The sequence below is a fragment of the Nuphar pumila genome, chromosome 11 (assembly GCF_984573655.1).
Source record: "Nuphar pumila chromosome 11, dmNupPumi1.hap1.1, whole genome shotgun sequence".
Taxonomy (NCBI): domain Eukaryota; kingdom Viridiplantae; phylum Streptophyta; class Magnoliopsida; order Nymphaeales; family Nymphaeaceae; genus Nuphar; species Nuphar pumila.
The window spans coordinates 521,407-547,471 of NC_143259.1; the positions used below are offsets into that span (position 1 = coordinate 521,407).

A 26,065-nucleotide genomic window follows, 5' to 3' on the forward strand; every position below is an offset into this window, starting at 1 on the left:
AGAAGCATTTTATGCAACTACAACAATTAAGTAAGGTATTAAGCAATTAAAGCAAAACTTACACTAACATGAACAATATCCATAATATGAATTCAATTAACTAATAAATACACAATTTAGGATGTCGTTTCATCATAAGCACCGAATATAAAACATGATGGAAGGGTAAGCAATTGTCTCTTTAATGACTCCCATACAGTGATACCTAACTGTTCTAGTTAGTGTTTATCTTTTCTTATCCCGCGGGTACACACGGGCCAAGGCAACCATCACAGAAGAGAATGTCCGGGGGTATATTATTCAGGGTTGTTTTATTAACCCGAACATTCTAACTGTGACTGAAATCCCAAGGGAGCGGCCAGTGACCGAGAGAAACTCCCAAAGGCCAAAACCAAAACAGGATGCATCCCTAACTTCTGCAGAAGAACATGGAACTACCACCTAGGACACAATTGGTAGTCCGGGTCCCCCGACTCTGAGGACTGGGACCAACGAGTCGCTTTACGCTCGAAACAAAACACATGTTCCCAGAGTTTTGTACCATCTACCCTCTCCAAGGTAAGCCTGAAACTGAGTGGGTTACTCTTTTTATTTAAATTTATTTCCCGAAGTACAGGGCTTTTCCCCGACTTCCTTCTACTACCACGGCAGTAGAATACTCATCCTTAGTTTAGTTACCAAGGTGAATAAACCATCCAATTCCCTTTTCCATATTGATTGCTTAAACCCACTCAAAGTGCTCCGGTGCCTTTAAACCAGTCAAGCACATAAATTAAATTTAAGTTCCTTACTAGTGTTTTGATTATTATTCATAATGTTTCGGTGTCTTTAAACCATCAAGCACTAAGGCCCTCGGTGCCTTTAAACCAGTCGGGCGCACAACCTTTAATATTAAGTTTTTCATCAGTTTTATTGCCATAGCATACAAGCTAATAGTCTAGTAACCGTACCGGGTATTCAACCCGTATTGCCCATTAGGCTGGGTTTCCCATATGACACTAGTTGTAGTTCATCCAAACCATTTTGTGTGATGTTCCAATATAATGGGTATAGTCCCTTTTAGACGATTGAGCATGGTGCATATACACAACAGCTAATGGAGTACTAGCTAATGGAGTACTGCTGAAACAACTCACCTAGCCTATCTAGGCCTATAACTTTTGAATCCAACATGTGCAAGAATTCAGTTTTAACATTTTCCTCCAACAGGTACAAGGGGTTTTGGATTGATTAGGTCACAGTCCAACTATAGTAATTGGGCCTGTTGGTTATCACCATTCAGCATGCAAATTTTTGCCATGAGCATAAAATTGGGGTAAAACAAACAATGTATATGTATCCATTACAAGTAGTTTTCTTCAAAATGATAAGCTGCTCAGTTAAGGCTACTTTTCATATGTTACAACCTATTGATCAACATATTGCAACCTAATATAAGTTAACCAAAGTTATGCATACAGGTCCTAGGCATGCCACACATCAACCTTTCATATAATGCTTAAATAAAGTTGCACCAAAACAATTCATGAAATCTTTAAAAATATGTACAGAACTAATTCATGAGTTTCCAAGCATTTTGCCTTCAAATATCAGATCTTGATGAAAAAAATACAATCCTTTAGTTGATAACCGAGTGTACGAAAAACCAAACCACACTTAATTCAATTACTCGAAACAGCCCTGTATTTAAGTGTGTGAGTGATATGTGACCTGGTTACATACTAATCTACGTGTTTAAGAATCAGCATACTATTCTATATATTTATTCCACAGGTTATTTGCAAGATAGAACCCTTAATAGTGGTACAACAATATACTTAATAGTAACCTGTGAAACCGTACCTTAAACTTTATGGGTTTGGAAACATAACATGTTAGTATAAGGGATATTAAGAACCAGAATAAAAAAAAAAAAACAAGCAGAGTCTGATATATGGAGTGAATGTGAAATAGCCATCAACAGCTAACCAGACTTGGTAACAGTAAGCGAAGTCACTTCCCTGTCAAATGGTATAAAACCGATTTGAGGACAGACTACCTATAACACTTTTTGTCACGTCAGCTTACAGTATCAACTTACCAAGTCCTAAATGTTAGCAGGCATACCACTCATCAATATCTGGATAGATTAACAGCTAACTAAACAAAACAAAAGATTTCAACACGTTCAATTTAACATGAAATCAAACTAAAAAAAAATTAACAGGAATTCATATACTCGACAACTACATAATCGTCATATTGGTTTGGGTCCCAGCAGTGCACCCAACCATGACCCATACTGCAGAAAATCGCAAGATACTCCAAAAAATAAAGAACAGGTACAGCTATTTAGAGGTTCGTGAATCCCTTAACATGACTCAGCAAAAATCCCATTCGAAGTCCCCTCATTTTATTTCCCGAACCCCCCTCCCACACACACATGCTCGATCCCTAAAAACAGAAATCCGAAACCCCCAAATTAAAAATTTGGGGTTTTCGGTTTGGGGTGACAGACAACCCCAACATTGGAGAATTTCCCCCCCCCTTGCAAGTCGACCCATTTGGGTTTTGGACAACCCACACCCCACCCAATCCATGATCGACCTGAAGAAAAAAATTAGAGAGACCCTACCATTTTCCGGCGAAGTTGTTGCGGCAGCTACGAGAGAGGAGGTCGGTTGCGTCTCCTAACACGGCTTCAACAGCAGGCCGAGCTCGGGGGAGGGGAATCCGAGGGTTAGAGAGAGAAGAGAGAGAGAATGAGACCGCGAGAGAGGGAGAAGAAAGGGTTCGGGTCCCCCTTTGTAGATGGGTGACCTTCCAAAAAGGAAGGAAGCCCGGCGGCTTCGGCTTCCTCCCCCCCCCCCTTCCCATTTCCAAAATGTTAGGGTTCAAAAGAACCCTAACCAGCGACTTATCGGGGGGGGGGGGGGGTTTCCCCCCCTTTATTTTTATCGGGCAGCCCCTGTATCCTTTTTACAGGGTGTAGGCCGGGTCCGGGTCCGAACCGCGACCCGCGACGCTGGACCCGGTAGCGATTTGGATCCGGGAAGAAAAAAAAAATGTGGATCTGTGTCGTGTGAACAATAGTGGATCCATGGGTTGGATCCACTTGGGTCCAACGTTGGATTCGACCAGTTTATTTGCTATTATACCCATATTTTTTTTTTCTTTTTGGATTCGGGTAGCGGATCCTACGCCCAAATCATGCTAAAAAAAAATATGTATATACACAAATTTTCTAGGTAATTGTATAAAATTTGTGATTATTACAGGTCAGGTATTACAGATGATAAAGTTTGTGAAACTCCTGCTATAGTAGGAGCTAAAATGAAGATTGATGATGATGTTCTTCTCTCCGATCCTACTCCCTACAGACAACTTGTAGGATCGTTGATGTACCTGAGTATTACCAGACCAGATATCTCACATGCAGTGCATACGACAAGTCAGTTTCAGCATGCACCAACTTCTATTCATATGAGTGTCGTCTTACGTGTCGTAAGATACCTAAAGCGTACTCTTAATAAGGGAGTTTTTTTGTCTGCCTCTTCTGAGTTAAAATTAATTGCTTACACTGACTCTGATTGGGGAGGTGACCCAAATAACCGTCACTCCACCACTGGTTTTTGTGTATTTTTAGGTGATTCTTTGATTTCATGGAGATGTAAGAAGCAACAAAAAGTTTTTCTATCTTCGACTGAAGCTGAATATCGTGTCATGACAACTACTATCATGAAAATTGTATGGATTCATCAGCTGCTTGAAGACATGGGGATCACTATTGAAGGGTCCACTAAGCTATGTTGTGATAACAAGAGTGCAATATACATTGCCAAAAATCATACTTTCCATGAGCAGACTAAGCACATTGAAATGGATTGTCACTATGTTCGTAAATCCTACTTAAAAAGAGTCATTGATCTACCTTATACTACTTCAAAATATCAGTTGGCAGATTTTTTTCACCAAAGCCTTATGTGCCCCAAGATTCAACTTTTTCCTTGGCAAACTCTCGGTCATCTTGCCCTAAGTTTGAGGGGGGGTGTTAAATTATGTATCGATATTTGTAATCTTAAATATATTTATATTCATATATATATAGATATATATACATATATACTATGTATATATGTATATATATCTATATATATAAATATAAATATATATATATATATATATATATTTTCTTATTCACCCAAAAGGGCATTTTTGTAAATTCATGTTTTACGCATATTCCATTTTGGAATATGCTTGTAACTTTGCTTTTTCCTTTTATCTTTTTGCTTTTTCTTTTTTTCTTTTTCTTTTTTGTTTTTTGTCTTTTTGTGCCACATAGGGAGGCTCCCCAAAAAGTCGTTGGGGGCTCCCAACGACTCTCTTGGGAGCCCCCTATGTTGCTCCTTTTCTTATAAATAAGGGCTTCCCCTCTTGTATTTCTTATGGCTTTGAGTCAAAGCCCAAGTGCTCAATAAAGTGATTCCAATATTTTTTATGTCTTTGTGCATTTGTGAGTTCTTGTGAGTTGTGCTTTTGTGCACAAGTGTTCTAAAGTGTTCTTATTGTGCATGTGAGCCAGGTTTATTATCAAGAATATTAAGGTCTTGATCTTAGTATCTTGTTTGGAGATACTTTTACAAACTCATCCAACATGAAGAAGAAATAATAGTTGAACCAATCACCTATACACATAGAGATAAAAGTACAGTTAGAAGTGCAATAAAAAAATATAGTGACCCTAGTGAATCTTCTAACCAATCTCGAAGAACCGAAAGAGCTAGGAAAAATCCTTCTAGATTTATGTCCTATGAGTCATTTTCTCCAAAGCATAGGGCATGTCTTAGTGCCATTCACTCATACCAAGAAGCTAAAAATTTTGGAGAAGCTAAGGAAAGAATAGAGTGGAGGGACGCCATGGATAACGAGCTTAGGGCCCTCAACAAAGTTAAAACTTGGGTTTTTCAAGATCTCCCAAAAGGAAAGAAATCAATAGGATGTAGATGGGTTTATAAAGTCAAAACCAAGAGTGATGGCACTCTTGAGAGATATAAAACTCGCTTTGTCGCTAAAGGATATACTAAAAAATATGGCATTGATTACGAAGAAACCTTTGCCCCTGTTGCACGAACGGTCACTGTTAGGTGTTTGATCACCAGTGCCTCTATTAAAAACTGGAACATTTATCAAATGGATGTCAAAAATGTTTTTTTAAACGAGGACCTTAATGAAGAAGTATATATGGATGCTCCTCTCGGCTTGGATGTTCCAAAGGGAAAAGTCCTTCGTTTGCAAAAAGCTCTTTATGGTTTAAAACAAGCTCCTAAGGCTTGGTATGATCGATTTAATGAAGTAATGGTTCAAAATGGGTTTGTTTCATGCTACACTGACATTGCTCTGTTTGTTAAAAGGTTTGATGCAGGTATTGTGATTTTACTACTCTATGTTGATAACAGGTAGTGACATAAAGGGCATCAAAGGTATTAAAAACACTTTGAAAGAAAGATTTGAAATGTCAGATTTGGGGTATCTAACTTATTTTCTTGGTATTGAGGTAGCCTATTCTCATAGAGGCTATTTTTTGTCTCAAACTAAACTTGCACGTGAGATTCTTGACAGATCTGGTATTACTGATGATAAAATTTGTGAAACTCCTGAAATTGTGGGATCAAAGATGAAAATCGATGATGGGATTCCGTTGAAGGATCCTACCCCCTACCGACAACTTGTGGGGTCTCTAATGTATCTTAGCATCACAAGGCCAGACATCTCACATGTCGTGCACACTGCAAGCCAGTTCTAGCATGCTCCTACATCCGTTCATATGGGCGTTGTTCTCCGAGTTGTCAGATACATAAGGGGAACTATCAATAAGGGAGTTTTTCTTTCCTCGTCCTCTGAATTAAATTTGATTGCATATACTAACTTTGATTGGGGAGGTGACCCAAATAACCGTCACTCCACTAGAGGCTTTTGTATTTTTTAGGTGAATCCCTAATCTCATGGAGATGCAAGAAACAATAAAAGGTGTCTCTGTCATCCACAGAAGCAGAATATCGAGCCATGGCTTCTACAACTATGAAAATTGTGTGGATTCATCAACTGTTACAGGATATGAGGATTCAGGTTCAAGGACCCACTAAGTTATGTTGTGATAATAAGAGTGCAATCTACATTGCCAAAAATCACACATTTCATGAACGCACAAAGCATATTGAGATGGACTGCCACTACGTTAGAGAAGCATACTTGCAAAGAATTATAGATCTTTCATACGTGACTTCAGAATATCAGTTGGCAGATTTCTTCATCAAGGCTCTATGCTCTCACAGATTCAATTTTCTTCTTGGCAAACTCTTAGTCATTTCGCCCTAAGTTTGAGGGAGGGTGTTAAATTGTATCTCCTATGTACATATATTTTTATATGTATATAACGAGAGATACATATACATATATATATCTATTGTTATATATATATATATATATAAATATATTTTTTCCCTTCATGTAACCCCCAGGGGTATTTTTGTCTTTTGTTCTATTTTACGCATATTTACATTTGTAAATATGTTTATAATTTATTTCTTTTTCTTTTCTTCTTTTCTTCTTTTCTTCTTTTCTTCTTTTCTTTTTTCTTTTTCTCTTTCTTTTTCATTTGTTAACTTTCAGCATCCTTACTGTGCCCCTCTGTACTTCTTGAAACAGCATTATGAGTCTCGTCAAACACGACATTCCGTGAAACTCTAATGCCGCTGGTAGTTGGGTCATAGCACTGATATCCTCTATATTGATCAGCATATCCAACAAACTTGCACCTGTATGGCTTGTTCTCAAACTTATGACGTTGAGAAATGTCAATGTGAACATAGCATATACAGCCAAACACACGCAACTCATTATAGCCAGGATGAATCCCAAAGGGTGTAAAATAAGGGGATTGGTCTGCTAGCAATTTCATTGGCAGTCGATTTATGACATAAACAGCTAAATGAAAAGCTTCCGTTCACAAATTTAAAGGAATATGAGTGTCATGTAACATACTCAGTGCACTTTCTACAATGTGCCAGTGTTTTCTTCCTGCCGCACCATTTTGTTGTGGTGTGTGTGGACAAGATATTCGACGACCTATTCCATTATCTTGGAGAAATTCAGTAAATTCCTTCGATAAATACTCTCCTCCACCGTCACAATGAAAATATTGAATTTTAGTTGAAAATTGATTACCAACTAAAGCACAAAACGAGCAAAAAAGTTTGAAAACTTCAGATTTATGTTTCATAAAATAAATCCAGGTGTACCTGGAGTAACTGTCAATGAAGGTAACATAATAACGACTGCCTGATAAAGAAGGTTGCGGGGCAGGTCCCTTTAAAAGGCACACAAGCTCTTTGATTTATTAAATGAAATGGAAGAACATGACTTTTACATAATTGACGACTGGGACAAAGATGAAAATCAGCCTCAACATTCAAACTAGACTTCGGAACAAGACCTCTGGACACAAGCTTCTTAATAAATGAATGATTGCAATGACCAAGACGACGATGCCAAATCTCTAACTTATTACATTGAGCTAGACTAAAACAATTTTTGAATGACACTGGATGTGAAATGAGTGATGTATCACGAACTGTAAGAGACTCCTTGAGGACATACATGTTTCCCTGTCGTTCTTCTTCAACGAGCGTCTTTTTCGTGAGAAGAACCTTGACACATACAGAATGAGTAAATTCGACAGAAGAATTAGTATCATCAATAAGTTTAGAAACAGAAACAATGTTTTTAACAATGCTAGGAGAATGATAAACATCAGAAAAAGGTAATGAGGAGTCGAGGAGTGGAAGGGAAATATTTCCAACATAAGAAATAGGATGAAGAGCACCATCTCCAGTTTTAATACTAAATTTACCAGGATAAGGTATGGGTTTCGAAATCTTATCAACATCACCTATCACATGTGCAGCAGCCCCGGAGTCAATATACCAAGTCCCCTGCTCAATTTGTTTGAAGTTCAACTCTGAAAGAGCAGAAATCACGAGATTCTTCACATTTTCTTTTTCATCACCTTTAAGGTCGTCCCCTGCTTGTCCTCTAGTAGAAGGCCCATCACCACTAAATTTGCCTTTGTTTTGCGGATTATGCCAGCAATTTTCTTTAATGTGCCCCTTTTTATTACACTGAAAACATGTCGGTATATTTCTAGAATATTGGTTCCCTGGATATGAGTTAGGTGACATGTTGGGTGTGGGAAGTAACCCACAACCTCCTTGGTTACCTCTTTTGTGTCCACGTCCGCCTCAAAAACTCACACATCCTCTCTCTGACGCTATTCCTGTGACAAGTATCTCATGATTGTTGGAATTTAGGGCCATCTCCTCACCTCTAATGGTAACTTCATATTGCAGTAGCTTAGCCCGTAGGTCTTCAAAACTAGGTAATGAAGGAAGGCATAGAAGATAGGTGACTAACATGTGGTAGTCAGATCCCAGACCATTCAGTACCTGTTGAACATTTTCTTTGTTACAAATTATGCAACCCACCATGGCTAGTTGATCTGTGATACTCTTGATTTTGTTCATGTACTCTGTAACTGATAAACTCTCTTTCTTCACGAGCTGAAATTCTCTCTTTAAATGCAAAATCCTGACTTCTGAAATTTGTGAATAAGTGTGAGCCAATATTTGCCACAACTCTCTGGTTGAACACTCATCTGAGATGGCCACTAATACCTCTTGGGAAAGCGTAGAGGAAATGTAAGCCATAACCGCGCCGATCTTTTCTTCTCCATGTTGCAAACTCTGAATTACAAATCAATTTATTTGATATATGTGGATGATATCATTGTCATAGAGAATTCCAAGTTACACATAAATGTCACCAAGAAATTTCTGCATCTAAAGTTTAAAATAAAGGATCTTGGAGAACTACGATATTTTCTTGGAGTGGAAGTTGACAGTAAAGAAGATACATTGACTCTTACTCAACATAAGTACACATTGGATGTTCTTGCTAAAGCGGGAATGCAGGATTGTCGTCCCCTAGCCACTCCAAGTATACTCCATCAGAAGTTGAGCACTCAAGACAGAGATGTATATCAGGACTCAACTAAGTATCACAGTATAGTTGGGATGTTGCATTACCTTACTTTTACTTGACCTGATATAGTGTATTCTGTCAACCAGGTATCCCAATTCATGCATGAACCACACACTGGGCATATGGAGGTTGTTAAGAGGATCCTAAGATATTTGAAGGGAACAGTTGGGGATGGCCTTGTTTATAGAAGAACAAATTCAGTTAAGAAATGGCATAAAATTCTCACCTATACTAATGTTGATTGGGCGGGAGATCCTGATGAAAGAAGATCAATAACTGGGTACTGCGTGCTCATTGGAAACAATTTGGTTGCCTGTAGCAGCAAAAAACAAAAGGTTGTTGCTAGGTTGAGTACGGAAGTTGAATATAGATCTATGACTGCAACCACTGCTGAGGTAACATGGATCAGACACTTATTGACAGAGGTGGGAGAATCGATTGTCCAATCACTTCTATTGTGTGATAACCAAAGTGCTAACAGTATGTCTTTTAATCCCATATATCACAGTCGAGCAAAGCATATTGAAATAGATCAACATTTCGTCAGGCAAAAGGTTGAAGAAAAGGAAATCGAGCCACTATTTGTGCCGATTGAAGAACAACTTACAGATGTTTTTACAAAAGGCTTGACCCGAGATCGATTTTGGAAGTTAAAAGGCAAGTTGTTCATGATTCAAGACCATGAACAACTTGAGGGAGGGTGAAAAGACGTATTTATGTAGATTAGATCAGATCCAATGGATCGGATCCGATCCATCCATTTTATATGTTGTGTCACTTATTAATGGCACTATTGTATTAAATTGTAATTTAAAGGGCATTTTTGTACCTTAATTGTAAAGTATATATTATGAATAGAAGTCTCACACAACCCAATTTTGGGCATCATGTTTCTCCATCTGTCGTGGCTCCTCCCTCTCTCTCTATCTCCTTCTTCTTGATGTTGGGTGATTTTCTAACAATACTGACAAAAAACAAAAAAAAATTATGCAAACATCCCTGATTGTGCAAGACTACATATTTTGAAGCTACAAACTATGTTGTGGTGCAGCAGTGTAGTGTAGGTGCACATTGCATGCTTAATAAAACAAAAAGATAAAAAACCCTAAATGTGGGTTTTTTTGTTGTTGTCCACACTCAATCCCACAATGCACACACACGCGCACACACACACACACACACACACACAAACACAATAAAGAAGGGCCTCGCTTCAGCGAGTGAGGAAGAGAGAGAGAGGGTTGAGGCGTTAAGCAATTGAGCTCGCCTTGCAGAGAGAGAGAGAGAGAGAGAGAGAGAGAGAGAGAGAGAGAGGTTGAGATCACCTTGTAGAGAGAGAGGCTGAGAGAGTCAGGTCACCTGGTGCTAGGGTTTGAGAGGAAGGCAGAGAGATTTCTCGGTAAAAAAACAAACTTTTATAATGTTTAAAACTGATTTATATCGAGAGAACCAGTTCGTAACCCGATACAAATCGATAATTTTGTACAAAACCAGTACATACTGTCTCAGTCCTCAATCGGACGATTCAGAACTGACTCGTTGGGTCGCCGAGTTGCGATTCCAGACTGATTCACACCCGATCCTGGGTAAACCAAGATTGGGGTGACTCAGTGGTCTAGTAACCTACCGATCTGATCCGACTCGAGCAATTCCCGAGTCGGATCGTCAGGTTTGAAAAAATATGGTTAGACTAGCCAATAGGAATGCCTAACAGCTCTCTCTCTCTCTCTCTCTCTCTCTCTCTTTTTCTTCCCCATTTGAATGTATATATATAAACACACACATGAGCCTTTGGCCTATCTTTTGGATATAATTCTCTTAAGCATTCAAATCAATAAAATATTTATTTTTACTTGTGTTTGCTTGGCCCTTTAGTGGGTTGTGATTGTGCTATCTATTGTGTATTGCCTTAAGTGGCTTTGTGTTTGTGTGTAACCCTTAGTGGTCTTTATATTGTGCACACTCTTGCATTTAATTACAAATGGATACCTCTCTTTTATTTTTAAACTAATATTTACTATCATTAAATAAACTAAACTATTATTATATAATAAAACAATACAAATTAAAACACTATGATTTTGAATTATTTTATTTTAAAATATCAATTTCTTAATAACACATGAATAAATATAAATGTGTGTGAACTTGTAGGTGTGTGTCATCCAATGTTAAAAATGCGCTTCAAGGTGCAAAAAGCACGACTCACCCCAAGGCGAGGCCCTTTTTGCCTTCAGGCGCATTCAAATAACGCAAATCTCCTGAGGTGCACGCCTCATGGGCTATGAGGCATATGCCTCAGGGCGAGGCATACACTTTAGAAATATCAAGTCAAATGGGGGTCAAAGCTCCCATTTGACCCAAATTAGGGGAGTGAGAGGCCCCGACCCTAATTAGGGTTTCTCGCCTCTCACTCTCCCTCTCTCTTTGCATCTCGCCTCTTGCTCTCCCTCTCTCTCTTGCCTCAGTCTCCCTCTCGTCTCGCGCCTCTCGCTCTCCCTCTCTCTCCTCTCACTCTTCCGCTCATCTCTTGCCTCTCTCTCTCTCTCTCTGCATCTCCCTCTCTCAGTCTCTCCCTCTCGTTGTCTCTTGTCTCTCGTTTGTCGCTCTCCCTCTCTCTCTTGGTCTCTATCTTTGCCGAAAGGAAGAAGAAGACTCTCTGCCGACAGGTACTTTTTTGTTAGCCATTCTTTTTTTTTGGTTTCTGCCAACACAAGGAGTGTTGTTCTTAGTCTCTGTACTCTCTTCTGTTTGGATAAGATTGCATTTTTTTTGTCCCTACATGCACATTTATATGAAGGCAGTAATTCATGAAGAGGAGTTCCCTGGTTATGAGCAGCATCTTAGTAACAATATGTATCTCATGTTAAAGTGATTTTTATATTTATACCCTAGTCAACAAGGTTTTTCTCATTTTCTTTTTTTGAAAAATTGTTTCTTGTAAAGGTCTCGAGAAAATGATAAAAGTTTAAAAATTTGAAAACGAATACAAATAATAATAAAGATAAGAAATAATAGATTTTATATTTTTTTTCTTGCAAAAATATAAAGTAACAATTAAAAAAGTTTTTACAATATAAAAGAAACAAAAATAGAAAACAAATACTTAAAATATACAAAAAAGATGTTTATATTCTCTTCAAGCTTTCTTTGGCATGGTTTAGGTTGTGGGTTCTGTTTAGTATTGAGACCAGGTATCCTGTTTCTTTTGTATCAGCTAGAGTTTTAATTGCAATGCCATGCTACGTGCTTATGGTCTTTTCAAGTTCAAAGTGTTATAAAGATGTGATCTGCTGTGTAATATATATTGATTCTTATTGAGTATGAATCTGCATTTATTGGATTATATAAAGCATTGACTCAAGTCATTTTTTATCTACCTACTTATTTGTGTTTTTATATGTAATTGTAATTGATTGTTTGTTTTCATAACTCTTTGTTTATTCTTTATATATAAGTTGTAATTGATTCTTTGTTTCTAGAACTCTTTGAGTTTTTATAGTCTTTTCTTATAAGCATTTTTTCAGTTGAACAATGGGAAGAGATGTAGGATTTGTATTTTTGGATATTTTTTAAAGTTATTTTTATGTTTTAAAAAAAAATCGAGGCTTATTACACCTCGAGGCGTACGCCTCACTTCAGTTTTTGGTGGAGCACTTCGCTACGCATCAATGCTTTTCACAACATTGGTGTCGTCAGATCCTAATTGTTTTTTTCAAATGCACAAATCTGTGTCATATTTGAGTTGTATCCGGATCTATGCGACATAGACGGATTGTCTAATCTAAAAATGTACATGTTAAGAGTGGGATTCAGAACTCATCCAAGTCAAATAGAAAAAGGATATGACAAAAACAAATGCAGGAAAACATAACAGGAAGACACATTTTGCAAAGTTTTGCCATACAAAACTTGTTGCTTGCTGTACATTTAAGCTTTTGTATAATGAAATGCAAAGCAAAACATGAAGCACGAAAAATAGGCATGTTCAAGCAAATCTAGAACAGTTCAGAAATTACCATCTGGTTCCAAAAACTGACTTCCAGAAGTAACTGCACCTAAAGGCTCCAGCACTCTTTCCTGAGGTGTCATGAACAAGTAGAATCAAGGATTTGAGCAATAAGTAACTGCTGGACAAATAACAGGCAGAAAAAAAAATCTAAATATGGGATGCATGGTTAACTCTTCATGCCAGACTATCACCAACTTAGTAGACCTAAAATACATTATAAAACATGGATGCTGATTTGCTAAAAATTTGTCCCAGGAAATTTCTAGGATAATCTTCCTAATTGCTTTCTATTTCCTTTTATACAAATCCAAACATGTGTTTCGGCAAGAATCATACTTGATCAATAAGAGAACAAAAGTTCACAAAGTGCAAAAATAATACAGATCCTAGGATTACTGAAGCTGTAAGAGATCTGTCTTGAAATAACTGCAGAGATTGCCCCACACTTTGAAATGGGAAGCAGCTTCTATTTATAAAGAGCAATATGTGTCCACAATCTTAAAATACCAACACACAATGATGAAGTTATATAAAAATTCTAAATTATACAAGGCAGAATACTCACAGCAAAAAAACCACCTGCACCATTTCCTGCATCTACAATTATATGAAATCCCACCAATGGCTTCTCTGACAGTGTAGAAAAGGTTTAATCAGAAAGAGAACAGGTAATATGCCACTTTCAAATATGATGTCCACGCTCTAACTTGAGGATCACAAGGGTTTATGATCAGAAGAGCTTATATATATGTGGTAATGATAAGGTGCTCCGGGAGTACCTACTCCCACCTAATAGAAGCTTTAGATTTTCAAATTTCTTAAACTTTTTTTGTTGATCAGACTCTAAAGATATGATCTATAAGCATTATTTAGTAGAAAACAAGTTTTGGATCATATGATTATAGCATACATGTATGTTTTTTAAGACCTTTAAAAATCAGCGGCTCACAATGCATCAAAATTTCATGACTTAAAAAATCTTATTTTTATGTCCAAAAAACATGATTCAAAGAATGATTCCTATAAAAAAACTATGTTGAGTACATCCATAAGGATAAAATTAAAAAAATACAACCTACACCCATGATTTCTAGTACGTGGGAGTAGGTACTCCCGAAACACTGGAGCATTACTCTATACATATAATATATATATATATAGAGAGAGAGAGAGAGAGATTCGTGCAACTTAATACTACATTTATCTATAAAATTTGACTATGGAAATTTAAAAGCTATGAACATACCAACATTGTTGGCGGCTTTACGAACTGCTTTTACAAGATCTGATGTATAAACTGTCATGTAATCCACTCTTTTAATAGAGGATGATACATTTCTTGGTTCCTCAACTACTTGCTCATTCATTTTGCCGTATATATTTGCAGCAAGCTCTAAAATTTCTTTTATGTCAGCTTTCCCTAGTCCTCCTTCATTTGTAAAAAATTTAAATCCATTGCGGTTGTAAGGGAGATGACTGGCTGCAACAGACAATCAGCCAAATCAATACCCATTTGTGCCCCTGCTAGCATGTTCTATCAATGTGAGCAATGGTTTGTTTTAGAAATTCCAAAGCAGTTAGAGAAAAATGACGACCAGGGCCTATATTTAAAACAGCATATAAGGGAAAATACACAGGAAAATACAACTTGACGTTCCGAGGAAGAACCTAAAAATTCAAACATAATAATATATATATAACAAAAATGTTATTTAAAATTTCCAATGGACCCTTGAAAAAAAATTTAAAAAGCAAATTCCAGTTTTGCAGCCTGCAGCATCCAAGAGATTTTCCATTTCCAAGATTCAGGTCTTCACAATTCCATACACAACTCCAATTTTTTTCTTTTTCTTTTTCTTTTCTACTGTCTATCCATCTTAATAACCAGCAGTGCATCAGACATGAGGAAAACCTGTCACCATTATGGAACCATCAACAGGACAGAGGAACTCTTCATTTTCTGTAAGTATGCTGTTAAACATTGCCGGTGTAGATGCCAACCTACAACGCAAAACCCATTACAAATGGCCTAGCATCAACCTGAATAAAGTCATCATTGCATGTAGACGAACATAGGAAAAAGAAATTTGGAAAATAAAAAGGCAAAAGAAGCAGTATATACAGTAACAATAATTACATCCATGTATCACAGTCCTGTTTGCCAGGCATGGTTCTCCACAATTCTGACAACAAAGAAAGTGATCCAACCTGCTTGATACCTATACTATGTGTGGCACTCTATGCCCATAGGTGCAGGTGCGACACGGCAATTTCAAAAACTTGGTTGTGGTTGCGGATATATATATATATATATATATATATAGAGAGAGAGAGAGAGAGAGATGTGTGTATGTATATATATGTGTGTACGTAATTATGTATATAATATAGATACAACTGTACTTGGCTAGGGTTCACTGACTTCAGTCTCGTACAGAAATGGACCCCCATGTGGTTGACCACACCTGACACTATGGAAGCTGTGTCCAAATGTCGCATCTGCACTGATGCAGGAGCAACAAGGGTGTTTGCTCTTTTAGAAGTATCTATGTTACATAGGTGTCAATATAGTAAGTCTAATCATTAGAACTCACGTAAGGAATATCTCCTAAAAGATGCATTTCAGTCATTGTAATATGACTTTTCATCCTTCAGGTACAACACAATGTTGTCAGTATCGGTGTGAATCGGCCTGAATCGGTTATTTTTTAATAAATGTAGAAAAAATATTTTTAATATTATTTTAATGATTTTAACCAAATGTTGTCAGTATCAGCCCTGAATCGTTGGGCTGCCGATTCAGCTGAATCATTCTGTATCGGCTAAAAAATAATAATAAAATATTATGCGTCAATCACTACGTGACACGTGTTAAAACCATTAAAATAATTTTACAAAAATATTAAAAAATAGTTTTTGGTAATTTTTTACATTTATTAAAAACTAACCATATCAACCCTGCAGCATATCGAAATTCAGAACGATTCACTTGAGAATTGGTATTGGCCAATTCACCTGAACCATTGGCCAAACGATTCGATAGCCGATACGATTTTGACAACATTGGTACAACATATCTGAAGCATAGAATGAAAATAATTGCTTTTCAAGTTTTCAAAACCATAAAATTCCATATTGTAGAAAGATGAAAGTGGACATCTGATGAAGTAAACATTTCATACTGCATACATTTGCAAAGTCACTTGTAGACTGACAAATGCCACATATATATAAAAACATGCAAAAAGCCACGTGTTTGCATTTGTAGATGTCAACACTTTTGTGAGCATGTTCCTTAAGCAGCATTTGGTGAACATGGATACTGTATCAATAACCAACTTTACCCATATTGAATAACATCAAGTCCAGCACCAATAATTCCACGAGAGACGGCATCCTGCAGATTGCAACATGTTATTTTTTATTGGTTATCCACACATAACATCTTCTTCAAAGGAACTTAATTTAAGAGATATTTTTTTGGCAAGGATTTTTATTTGCTTAATGAATGCTAAGTTCCAGCAATCAGCAATACAAGGAAATTCTGATCGAACAAACCAGCATAAATGCAAATAATATATATCTATAGAGAGAGAGAAAGAGAGAGAGATTCTCCCCACCTTTTGGGCTAATTCCCCCACAAAAAAAAAGAGAGAACCACAATTATGAGAAAAGTTAAATCTCCATTTATGGTTTTCAACTATTTGCTACAGCCTTTTGGATTGGATATATCATGGCTTGCTTCTTTAAAATTGCTATGATCCCCAGTGCTGTACAATACTCAACTTGTTTCTTGCCAAGAAAGATACTAATATAGATAGACACCTATGTAATAAATATTTTACGGTATAAATCATCTCCTTTCAAAATAAATGCTACATGATCTAACTCGATACTCTGAACCATTTCCTGCCAAGGATTGATATTGCTCAGAAGTCATATTCCATCAATAACAAATACCCTTCACAATACACTCTTTAAATGACCTAGTTAACCTAGTGGTTAGAAATGCAATGTGTGACATGTCAGAACTTATTTTTCTGGTACTTCTTTTTTGTTTCTTTAAGATCTTGACTGTTATTGGACAGGTTTTTTAGATCTAAAAGGGTCATTATTTTCCCTTTAGAGTTTAGACTACCCAAACCATTATTTCTCACTTCCTTGTGGGAGTTTTCAACATATTTCTCTCCATTCACTCTAAGAATGGATTTGATGTGTCATGCACATCATCATGGTGAAGGAATGCAGTTTCCCTTCTTATTTTTTAGTTTCCTCCAGTACAAGTTAAGTGCTATTGTTTTTGAGTTAAACTACAAAGTTTTTGTGCCTGATAGGGTTGTTTTTTAAACCCTTAGACCACCCAAACCCTCATTTGCAAGTGTCAATAAGGGTTTTCTAGGGCTTTTAGACTTTTAAGGATACCTCTCATTTCTCTCCAATAACTTTAACAATGAAGCGGAGTACTATGCAGTACATTTTAGTGATGGAAGAGTGGTTTACTAATATGATCGTACAAAACATAAGCTTTTATTGAGTTTTTGAGTTAGATTTACTGATGGATATTGGAAGAAGAGACAAATACCAAAAAGACTCAGTGGGGGTGATTTTGCAAATAAGTTGGGCATGATGAAATAAGGTGCATTTTCTACAACATTTTAATTCATGATGAAATATATAAGTTAAAAATGTCATTTTGTATGGTAAAGCAAATCTATAAGGCCCATGTCTGCTAATTCGTAGATAAAACTCAAGCAGAAATAATAGCCATTTACTGAAAACAAAGAGAAAGAATATGTGCTCATCGCATAAATAATGGAAGACCCTGAAGAGGAACTGTTAGAGAAAGATCAGCTATTATCATAAAAAAAATACACATTTATTGCTAGCTTCAAACTTTGGAAGAACTTCTCGAACATATGAAAAAGCAGTGGATAAAACCAGTAATGAGATGTAAAAGATTTACTTAGGAAAACATTGGAAGATGTAAACTTGTCTTGAAATGCTTGGAGTTACATTTTTCAATTTAGATAATAGTCTTTTTTGTCAACCACGCATTGTGCTTTATGTTATCAAGACTCTGAACTTATAAGTTATGAACACTAAGAGTGTGCTTTAGTTTCTTACAATTGTATATATTTGCTTACTTGTATCCAATTCAATAGTTGTATGTTTGTTTACTGATTCTACTATGTAGCCTGCTTATCGTGGCATGCAGTTTCTTAAGACATTTATTCAGCTTCATTCATGTCACTTTAATTTTTTACTAAACTTAAATTGTATATGTTACAATGTCTAGATTTTTCATAATGGTTTATTATATAGTGTTGAATTTGGCATTTAGTATGCGAGCCATGATACACATTTGATGCAGGGCAGGATGGACCCCGACCCATACAGCATGACCCGAGACCCGGATCCAGATGAGGCTTTGAAAAGCCCCCCTAGGGTTGCGTGCGGGGACAGAGAAATTTTGAGAGGAGCAGCAGTCTTTTATTTTTTCCTGTTTTGTTTTCTTCCAGCCGTCCTTTCCTTTGCTTTCTTTATTCCAGTCTATTGTTGATCCTTTAGTTACAGTCTTTAATGTTTGTTTGAAATTTTCATTGAATAAAGTTTAAGCCCCATCATTTACGGTGGGCATTCTTTTTTTCATTTCTGCACAACGCACGACCGTGGGGGTCGTGCCCTTTTCTCCAGCCGACGTCAAGAACGAGCAAGCCGACATTCCCCACTGCATCAATTTGGTATCAGAGTCAGCGCCTCCTCCTTCGTCAGCGATATGGTTCCAGAGGTGAGGGGCGATCCGGTGACGGAAAATGAGCAGCAGGATGCCGGCAACGCAGACCCCATGTTGCGGATGATGGAGATGATGACCAAACTGCAAGAGAACATGTTGCGCGTCAGCCGGGACGTGGCCAACATGTCAAGACGCCTAGATGGGGTCGAGAATCGGCTTGCGGCCATCGAGTCGACCGGGGAGGCGCGTGCGGTGGCTGTGCTGAGTACGGGGGCGGGATCGGGTGACGGCGTCGATCGTAAAACATCTATTGTCGCAGCCGACGCCGGTCGGTTGGTTTCTGTTGATCGCACCCTGCCCCGAGCGTGGGGCCTTCTTGTCATCCCGATCCAGTAGCTGGTGGCACCCAGGCGAACTCGACACTCCTGGCAGGCTTCGATTTCCTGTGGGTCTGCCGCAGGCCGGGTCTGGTCTGCAGGACCCTAGCAACACGCAGGGCCCTGCTGCAGTCCCGGGTGCAGCAACCCGACCTGGGAAGGAGCTCGCCCTTCTCCCTGATCCCGCGCGTGGAGGCCCTATGGCAACAAACTAGCGGGCGGGAGCAGGGGGACCCGTGTGGGTGGGTCCGAACCCGAGGGGGTTCGAACCAGAATTTTTTTTCACGGGACCCAGGCCCGGGTCTCGGGGGCCACCCTTGGGTCCCCGGAAGCGGGCCCGAGTTCCAAACCCCCTTACCCGACCTATCCCGTTGAGTTTGGTTCACGGGTCATCCTGAATCAAATCCAACCCATTATGTTTAACCCCCAAAATGGATCCAATGTCGACCCAAACTTGTATCGGACTCGGACGGATCTCCAGTTCGATTTTAAGCCGAGTCAAAACCAGACCCATAATCATATGGATCGTGGATCGAGTTCAAACCAAGCCTTTTAACCCCACAACTCGATCCCCGATCCAACCTATCCAAATCTGGGTCCGACGAGTAGCTTAGGATTAGACCCGATCCATATCCAATCGGGCGAATCAACCCAATATTATACCAACCGGACCCTTTACCCTTTACCCGAACCAACCCATTAACCCAACCCCGATCCAGAACCTAATACCGTATCCGACCCAACACCACTATCCTGGCCCGACCCATAACCCAAACCCATATTATCCCATTCCTACCCACCTAGAGCTCGAGACCCGACCAGTCTTTCGACCTGTAGTAGGACCTCCTGTCATACCGGTGCCACAACGCCGCCCACAGATGGCTCCCGCCCACGGGCAAGCTAGACCGACGCAAGTTCAGCAGGGACCGGCGTGACCTGAGCGCCGACCCCCCGTCGGAGTACATCAGCACCAGCCGCCAGGAGAGCAGGACCGCAACGATGAAGCAGTGTGGAACGATGATACTTTCTAGAACGAGTACCCCGCAGGCATGTGGAGGCCCGTCAGCAGAGAGCACCAGAGCGTCCCTCCACGTACGGGGTGAAGCTGGAGCTTCCGGAGTTCGCAGGTCGGTTCGATGCAGAGCAGTTCTTCGATTGGTCATATGTCGTTCAATTCTTTTTCAACTACCACGATGTCGCTGAGCACCGTCGTGTCTCCCTAGCCTCTACTTGGTTGAGAGGCCTAGCACAGACATGGTGGGTTGAGCTGCAGAGGTCGAGGGAGCGGCAGGGATTGGAGCACATACAGACTTGGGAGGAGATGCAGTCTAAGTTCGTGTCGTCAGATCACGCCGAGAGAGCTTACAAGGAGTACCTGACTCTGCGTCAAGGCACCAATACTGTGGCAGATTACATTGCTGAGTTTCATCGTCTTTCCCTACGAGTGCAGATCGAGGAGACCGCCCGTCAGCAGGTCACGAGGTATATTTCTGGTTCCTGCTATTTCTGACGACTTCAGTTGTATCACAGTCGAGTCATTAGATCAGGCAAGTAGTTATGTCATGAATGTGGAGGAGAAACTGAAAAGGAGGCAGAAACATAGGACATCCCGTAGTGATCAGTCCAGTCAACCTAAGTCGAGTTTCACAGCCAGAGGAGTGAGCTCCCCTAAGAAAGAAGACTCAAAGTCCACCCCTGGAGTCGACCCTAGCAAACCCGATCAGTCTGGACCCGCGTACCACACCAGATCCAAAGGTAAGCCCGGTGAGTTCAACGTTCGTTGTTTTAGGTGTCAAGAGTTAGGTCATATTGCGTCCAAGTATCCCACCATGAGTAAGAACACCCATCTAGCAGAGGGCATTGTTGAGTCTGCATCTGATAGTGAGAGTGAGGGTGAATCGCCTGTTGAGGGAGATGACGAGATGAAAGTTGTAGAGTTCGATGGCAGCATAAAAAATTTGTTAACCATCCGTCATGTTTTGACCACATCTCGAGAGTCGGCACCGACAAAATGGTTGCGAAATAATATTTTTAGAACCCGGTGCAACTGTGAGGGGTGTGCGTGTGATGTTATCATTGATACTGGGGCGTGAGAGAATATGGTGTCCGAGAGTGTCGTGTCCACCTTGAACCTAAAAACGGAAAATTTGTCCCAACCTTATAAAATGGCATGGTTCAAGAAAGGGAACGAGGTACCCATCACCCTGCATTGTCTAGTTCGGTTCTCCATGGGGGAGCATTACCACGATGGAGTGTGGTGTGATGTGGCCCTTATGAGTGTGTGTCACATCCTATTGGGACGTCTCTGGCAGTTTGACTGTCAAACCATCCATGATGGCCGTAGGAACACGTACACATTTGTCTTTAAGGGTCATGAGATAGTTCTCCTTCCCACCAAGGAGACCGGGTTTCCCCGACTAGCGGGCCTATCTGACCGATCTTACCTCCTTGGGCTGCCCGAAAATTGACACCTTTCTCCTACATTTAATGTGTTTGATCTATATGCTTACTGTGGAGACAACAAGTCATCAGAGCCAACTTTTTTCCCATCAGGGAGAATGATGCAGGGTAGGATGGACCCAGACCCATACAGCATGACCAGAGACTTGGATCTAGATGAGGCTTTTAAAAGCCCCTTAGGGTTGCGTGCGGGGACATAGAAATTTTGAGGAGCAGCAGTCTTTTATTTTTTCCTGTTTTGTTTTCTTCCAGCCGTCCTTTCCTTTGCTTTCTTTATTCCAGTCTATTGTTGATCCTTTAGTTACAGTCTTTAATGTTTGTTTAAAATTTCCATTGAATAAAGTTTAAGCCCCATCATTTACGGTGGGCATTCTTTTTTTCATTTCTGCACAACGCACGACTGTGAGGGTCGTGCCCTTTTCTCCAGCCGACGTCAAGAACGAGCAAGCCGACATTCCCCACTGCATCAACATTTTACAACATTAATGCACCTTTCTAATAGAATAAATTAGTATAACACCTGTGAAAAGGTTCTGATCAGGAAAATAAGTGACTCAAGTCTTAGTTAGCTTGAATATAAAAAAAAAACAAGTTAGCTTCTCCATTCAGCCTACTTTATGGAAGGTGAAGCAAGGGCATTTTGAAGTGAACTAAGAGATGACCTTAAACCTGAGAGTTTTAAGGTTATAGGGTGAAAATTTCTTGTGTCTGTGAGAGAGAGGTTCATGTTGGTTGAATTGGAGTCCCATGGTTCAGCAATCAAGTTGTGCACCATGACAATTATGTAAGTTACAGGATCTAAGAACTATGGTCAAACATATATTGAAGGGAGACATAAACGTTGATAAGTAAACAGATTAAATCAACTAACCATGCAGCAGTAGCACATGCAAAGGTATTGATGAAAATTTGATCAACATTTTTTTTAAAGTAGGCGTTTACTATTTTAACAACAACCAACAAGAGGCCAAAAACAGGAAGGAAACAGTCTTCTAGTACTGATATCAATCAATTAGTAACAGTAATAAATTAAGTGAAATTTTATCAATACTTCAACCAAAAAAACATTATTTATGTCTGAGAAGCATGAAAATATAAATACTTGCAGCGCTTGTGCTGATATCCTTGAGTCATGCCCCACGGAAATTCTCAAACGCTTTGACGAATCTACATTGTTTTTGTCTAGCAACCATGCAGCAAAAGCAGCACCTATTGCTTCAGTTACTGATTCTGTAAGTGTGACAGGCTCCCCTTCAACTCCAGCAATGGCAACTCCTCTGATATCACTGCATAAATGATTTTGAAACCAGCATTACTAAAACCGACTTGAACACTGAAGAATGCAACATATGAATTTGTTTTCTGTACTTAACCACAGACCAGAATGCCGCCTCACAAAAATTACATGCACATCCAGGTAGATCAACATTTTAAGAAATTAGTAACACCAATTGTTTCTATCACAAGTCAGTTTGCTTCAGGAGAAATTTCAGTGTGATTGTAAGTTCTAATGGAGCAATCATTACACCGGTCACAGAATACAAACAAATATGCACATGTATCTGCTTACCTCCCATTTTGAAGCTTACGAAAATCAATCTTTTCTACAGAAGAAACAGAACCCATGGAGGCAGAAGCTGGTAGAGGTAAAAAGAGCAAGTAAAGAGATAGATCAGTTATCACATTGCACAAGATTAAAAACAGAACTAATTAAAATTGTAAATAATCCCAACTAAATTAAAAATCATAAAAAGTGTACAAGTTTGAACCATAAATGAACATGGTAAAAAAATATGGACTGAAACATATGATATACAGATGACACTTTCAAGTTAGTGCAGAAAAGTTAGCATGATTAGGGATCAATCTACATGTGGAGTACAGAACAGACCATTGCAAAGGACACTTTCGTGGTGACCGGGACCACATTGGTACTTCGGTAAGGTGGCCAATTCCATGGCTGACCCAACAGCTCGTGCCAACTTCCTCTCTTGCAAAGGAAGCCATTTGCACATATTAGGGGCAGGGCAATCCCAGTAATATTGTATGTACGTTTTCCTATTCCACTGGCAATATTGTGGTATAAATAGATTTTGAACAGCCATCCAACATGCTGCATCCAAATTTGAAAATTTATCAGGTTGTTATATTACGTGAACTTAATGAAAAGGGTGAAATGAGTTCCATTGATATAGCAATGAATCCTCTCAGAATCAGTACCCTCACCTATGCATAATGGCACAAAAAACATATATAACCATGCACCAAAGAAAATGGTAATACAAAATAACACATGCTAAAAAAATTTATGCTAGAATGTAAGAATTACAGAATATGTGTAATGGTACTGCCCACCCTGACCGGGTCAGGATGGGCATTGGTTCTCTGCCTCTGCCGACAACAACCCATAAGGTCTCTCTCTCTCTCTCTCTCTCTCTCTCTCTCTCTCTCTCTCTCTCTCTCTCTCTCTCTCTCTCTCTCTCTCTCCAGTCCTTCGTGGCTCTGCCCTCCCTCTATGGCCCTCCACGGCTCCGCCCTCCCTGTGGTCCCTTTCCCACCGTGACCCCACATCTAGGCAGCTTAGGCAGAATCCCCCACTCTCTCTCTCTCGATTATAAGACTCTTCCCTCCTCTCGACCTGAGTTGTGGGCCTACGGCCCCCCCTATGCGGCTTTGCCAATTCCGGTGAGGGCACGACCCCATAACAGCTGGCTCGGGCCCCCACTCAGCCACTCTACCTCTCTTTCTCTCTTGATTAGCTCCTGGCCGTTGCCCTCCCCACGACCCCCACCTATAGGCTGTGGTGATGGCCCCCTTTTCCCGGTTTTTGCCCTACCTGCTACCCCACAATCAGGCCCCCACTCTCCCTCTCTTTCTCTCTCGCTCCATCTATGGCTCCGCCCTCCTTGCAACCCCACCTGTGGGCAGTGGGCCCCACTCTCTCGCCCTCTGCGGCTCTACCCTTGCTCGCGTCCCCACAGGCCACAAGCCCACAATGTCAAGTTGTCATTGTTGTAGTGCGCACGAAGTCTACTCTCTCTCTCTCTCTCTTGTGTTTAGGGCATACATGCGTAATTGATTATGTAAGAATTAACGTTTCAATTAGCATTTAGGTTTAGGGCTTTTTGTGCTTTTTTCAATTAGCATTTAGGTTTAGGGCTTTTTGTGCTTTTTCAATTAGTATTTAGGTTTTTTATGAGATGAATATTAATTATTTATTTTTGTATTTTTTAAATCAACATTATACATGATCCACATGTTTGATTTTAGTTAGCAATTTGGGGGTTTTGTTATTTTTTGTTTCAATTAGTTTATGTATGAAAACTATGAGTGATGTTTGCTAGGATTGAGGTTTTTATTTAGTTTTTTTTAAATAGCATGAATATTTAATTAGGTTTTAGAGTTTTTGTGTGTGTTTTTTAATAGCATTTAGAGTTTTATTTTGTTTTTAAATAAGATAAATATTTAATTTAGGTATTTTTGTGTTTTTTAATTAACATTAAACATGATTCTACATGCTTGAATAACATAAGGGTATAATTGATGATGTAAGAACTAGGCTTTCGATTAACATTATGTTTATGGTTTTTTGTATTTTTTTTCTCCCAATTAGCATTTAGGTTTTCAATGGGATGGATATTAATTATTTTTTTAATCAACATTATACATGATCCACATGCTTGATTTTAGTTAAAAATGTGAGGGTTTTGTTATTTTTTGTTTCAATTAGTTTATGTATGGAAACTATGAATGATGTCTTCTAAGACTGAAGTTTTCATTTAGTTTTTTTTTTAATAGCATGAATATTTAATTAGGTTTTAGAGTTTTTTGTGTTTTTTGTGTTTTTTTTCAAATAACATTTAGAGTTTTATTTTGTTTTTAAATAAGATGAATATTTAATTTAGGTTTTATTTTTCAATTAACATGTATTTGTTTTTTTGTTTCCATTAGCATGTTTTTGTTTCAATTAATTCAGTTCTATTCACTTATTAATTAGGGTTTTAATTTTTTATTTGTTTAAATGACATGAATTTGGATTATGCTTTTAGGGTGTCATGTATTTTCCTATTAGTTTTATTATCTTCTGTTCATTAGGTTGGTGCTTTCATTTATTGGCCTTATCATAAAAATAAATTGGTGAAAGACAAAATTTATTGAATATGTTTTATGTTCTGCTTTGTTTTTAATGGCTTGTACTTTTTCAAATTATTTATAAAACATTTATGATGTCCTTTGTAGGTTTTTTAGAAGATTAACTAATTAAATTGCTATTTATTTGCAGGATGTTTATGTTTCTTTGTCGCATCTTGCTTAATGCATTTCAATATCGAAGCTTGAGCTTAGTCACACTGCATTATTCATGGAAAATACTTTATTTGAATGAATGAGCTTGTTTTTTAATGATAT

General features: G+C 38.7%; 1 protein-coding gene across 2 annotated transcripts in view; it reads right to left on the reverse strand.

Moving 5' to 3' along the window:
• Positions 1 to 26,065, reverse strand: part of LOC149821538 (phosphoglucosamine mutase family protein) — a 53,188-nt gene that overhangs the window by 25,274 nt on the left and 1,849 nt on the right. Inside the window, exons 2-9 of one of the 2 annotated variants that reach the window (XM_089981585.1) lie at positions 23,550 to 23,771; positions 23,229 to 23,295; positions 22,761 to 22,944; positions 16,432 to 16,484; positions 15,000 to 15,088; positions 14,334 to 14,567; positions 13,653 to 13,717; positions 13,095 to 13,155 (exon numbers count right to left, since the gene is read on the reverse strand). In XM_089981585.1, the coding sequence (XP_089837711.1) occupies positions 13,095 to 13,155; positions 13,653 to 13,717; positions 14,334 to 14,567; positions 15,000 to 15,088; positions 16,432 to 16,484; positions 22,761 to 22,944; positions 23,229 to 23,295; positions 23,550 to 23,771 (975 nt within the window). The remainder of the gene's footprint in view (positions 1 to 13,094; positions 13,156 to 13,652; positions 13,718 to 14,333; positions 14,568 to 14,999; positions 15,089 to 16,431; positions 16,485 to 22,760; positions 22,945 to 23,228; positions 23,296 to 23,549; positions 23,772 to 26,065) is intronic. The other variant, XM_089981586.1, reaches the window with a different exon arrangement.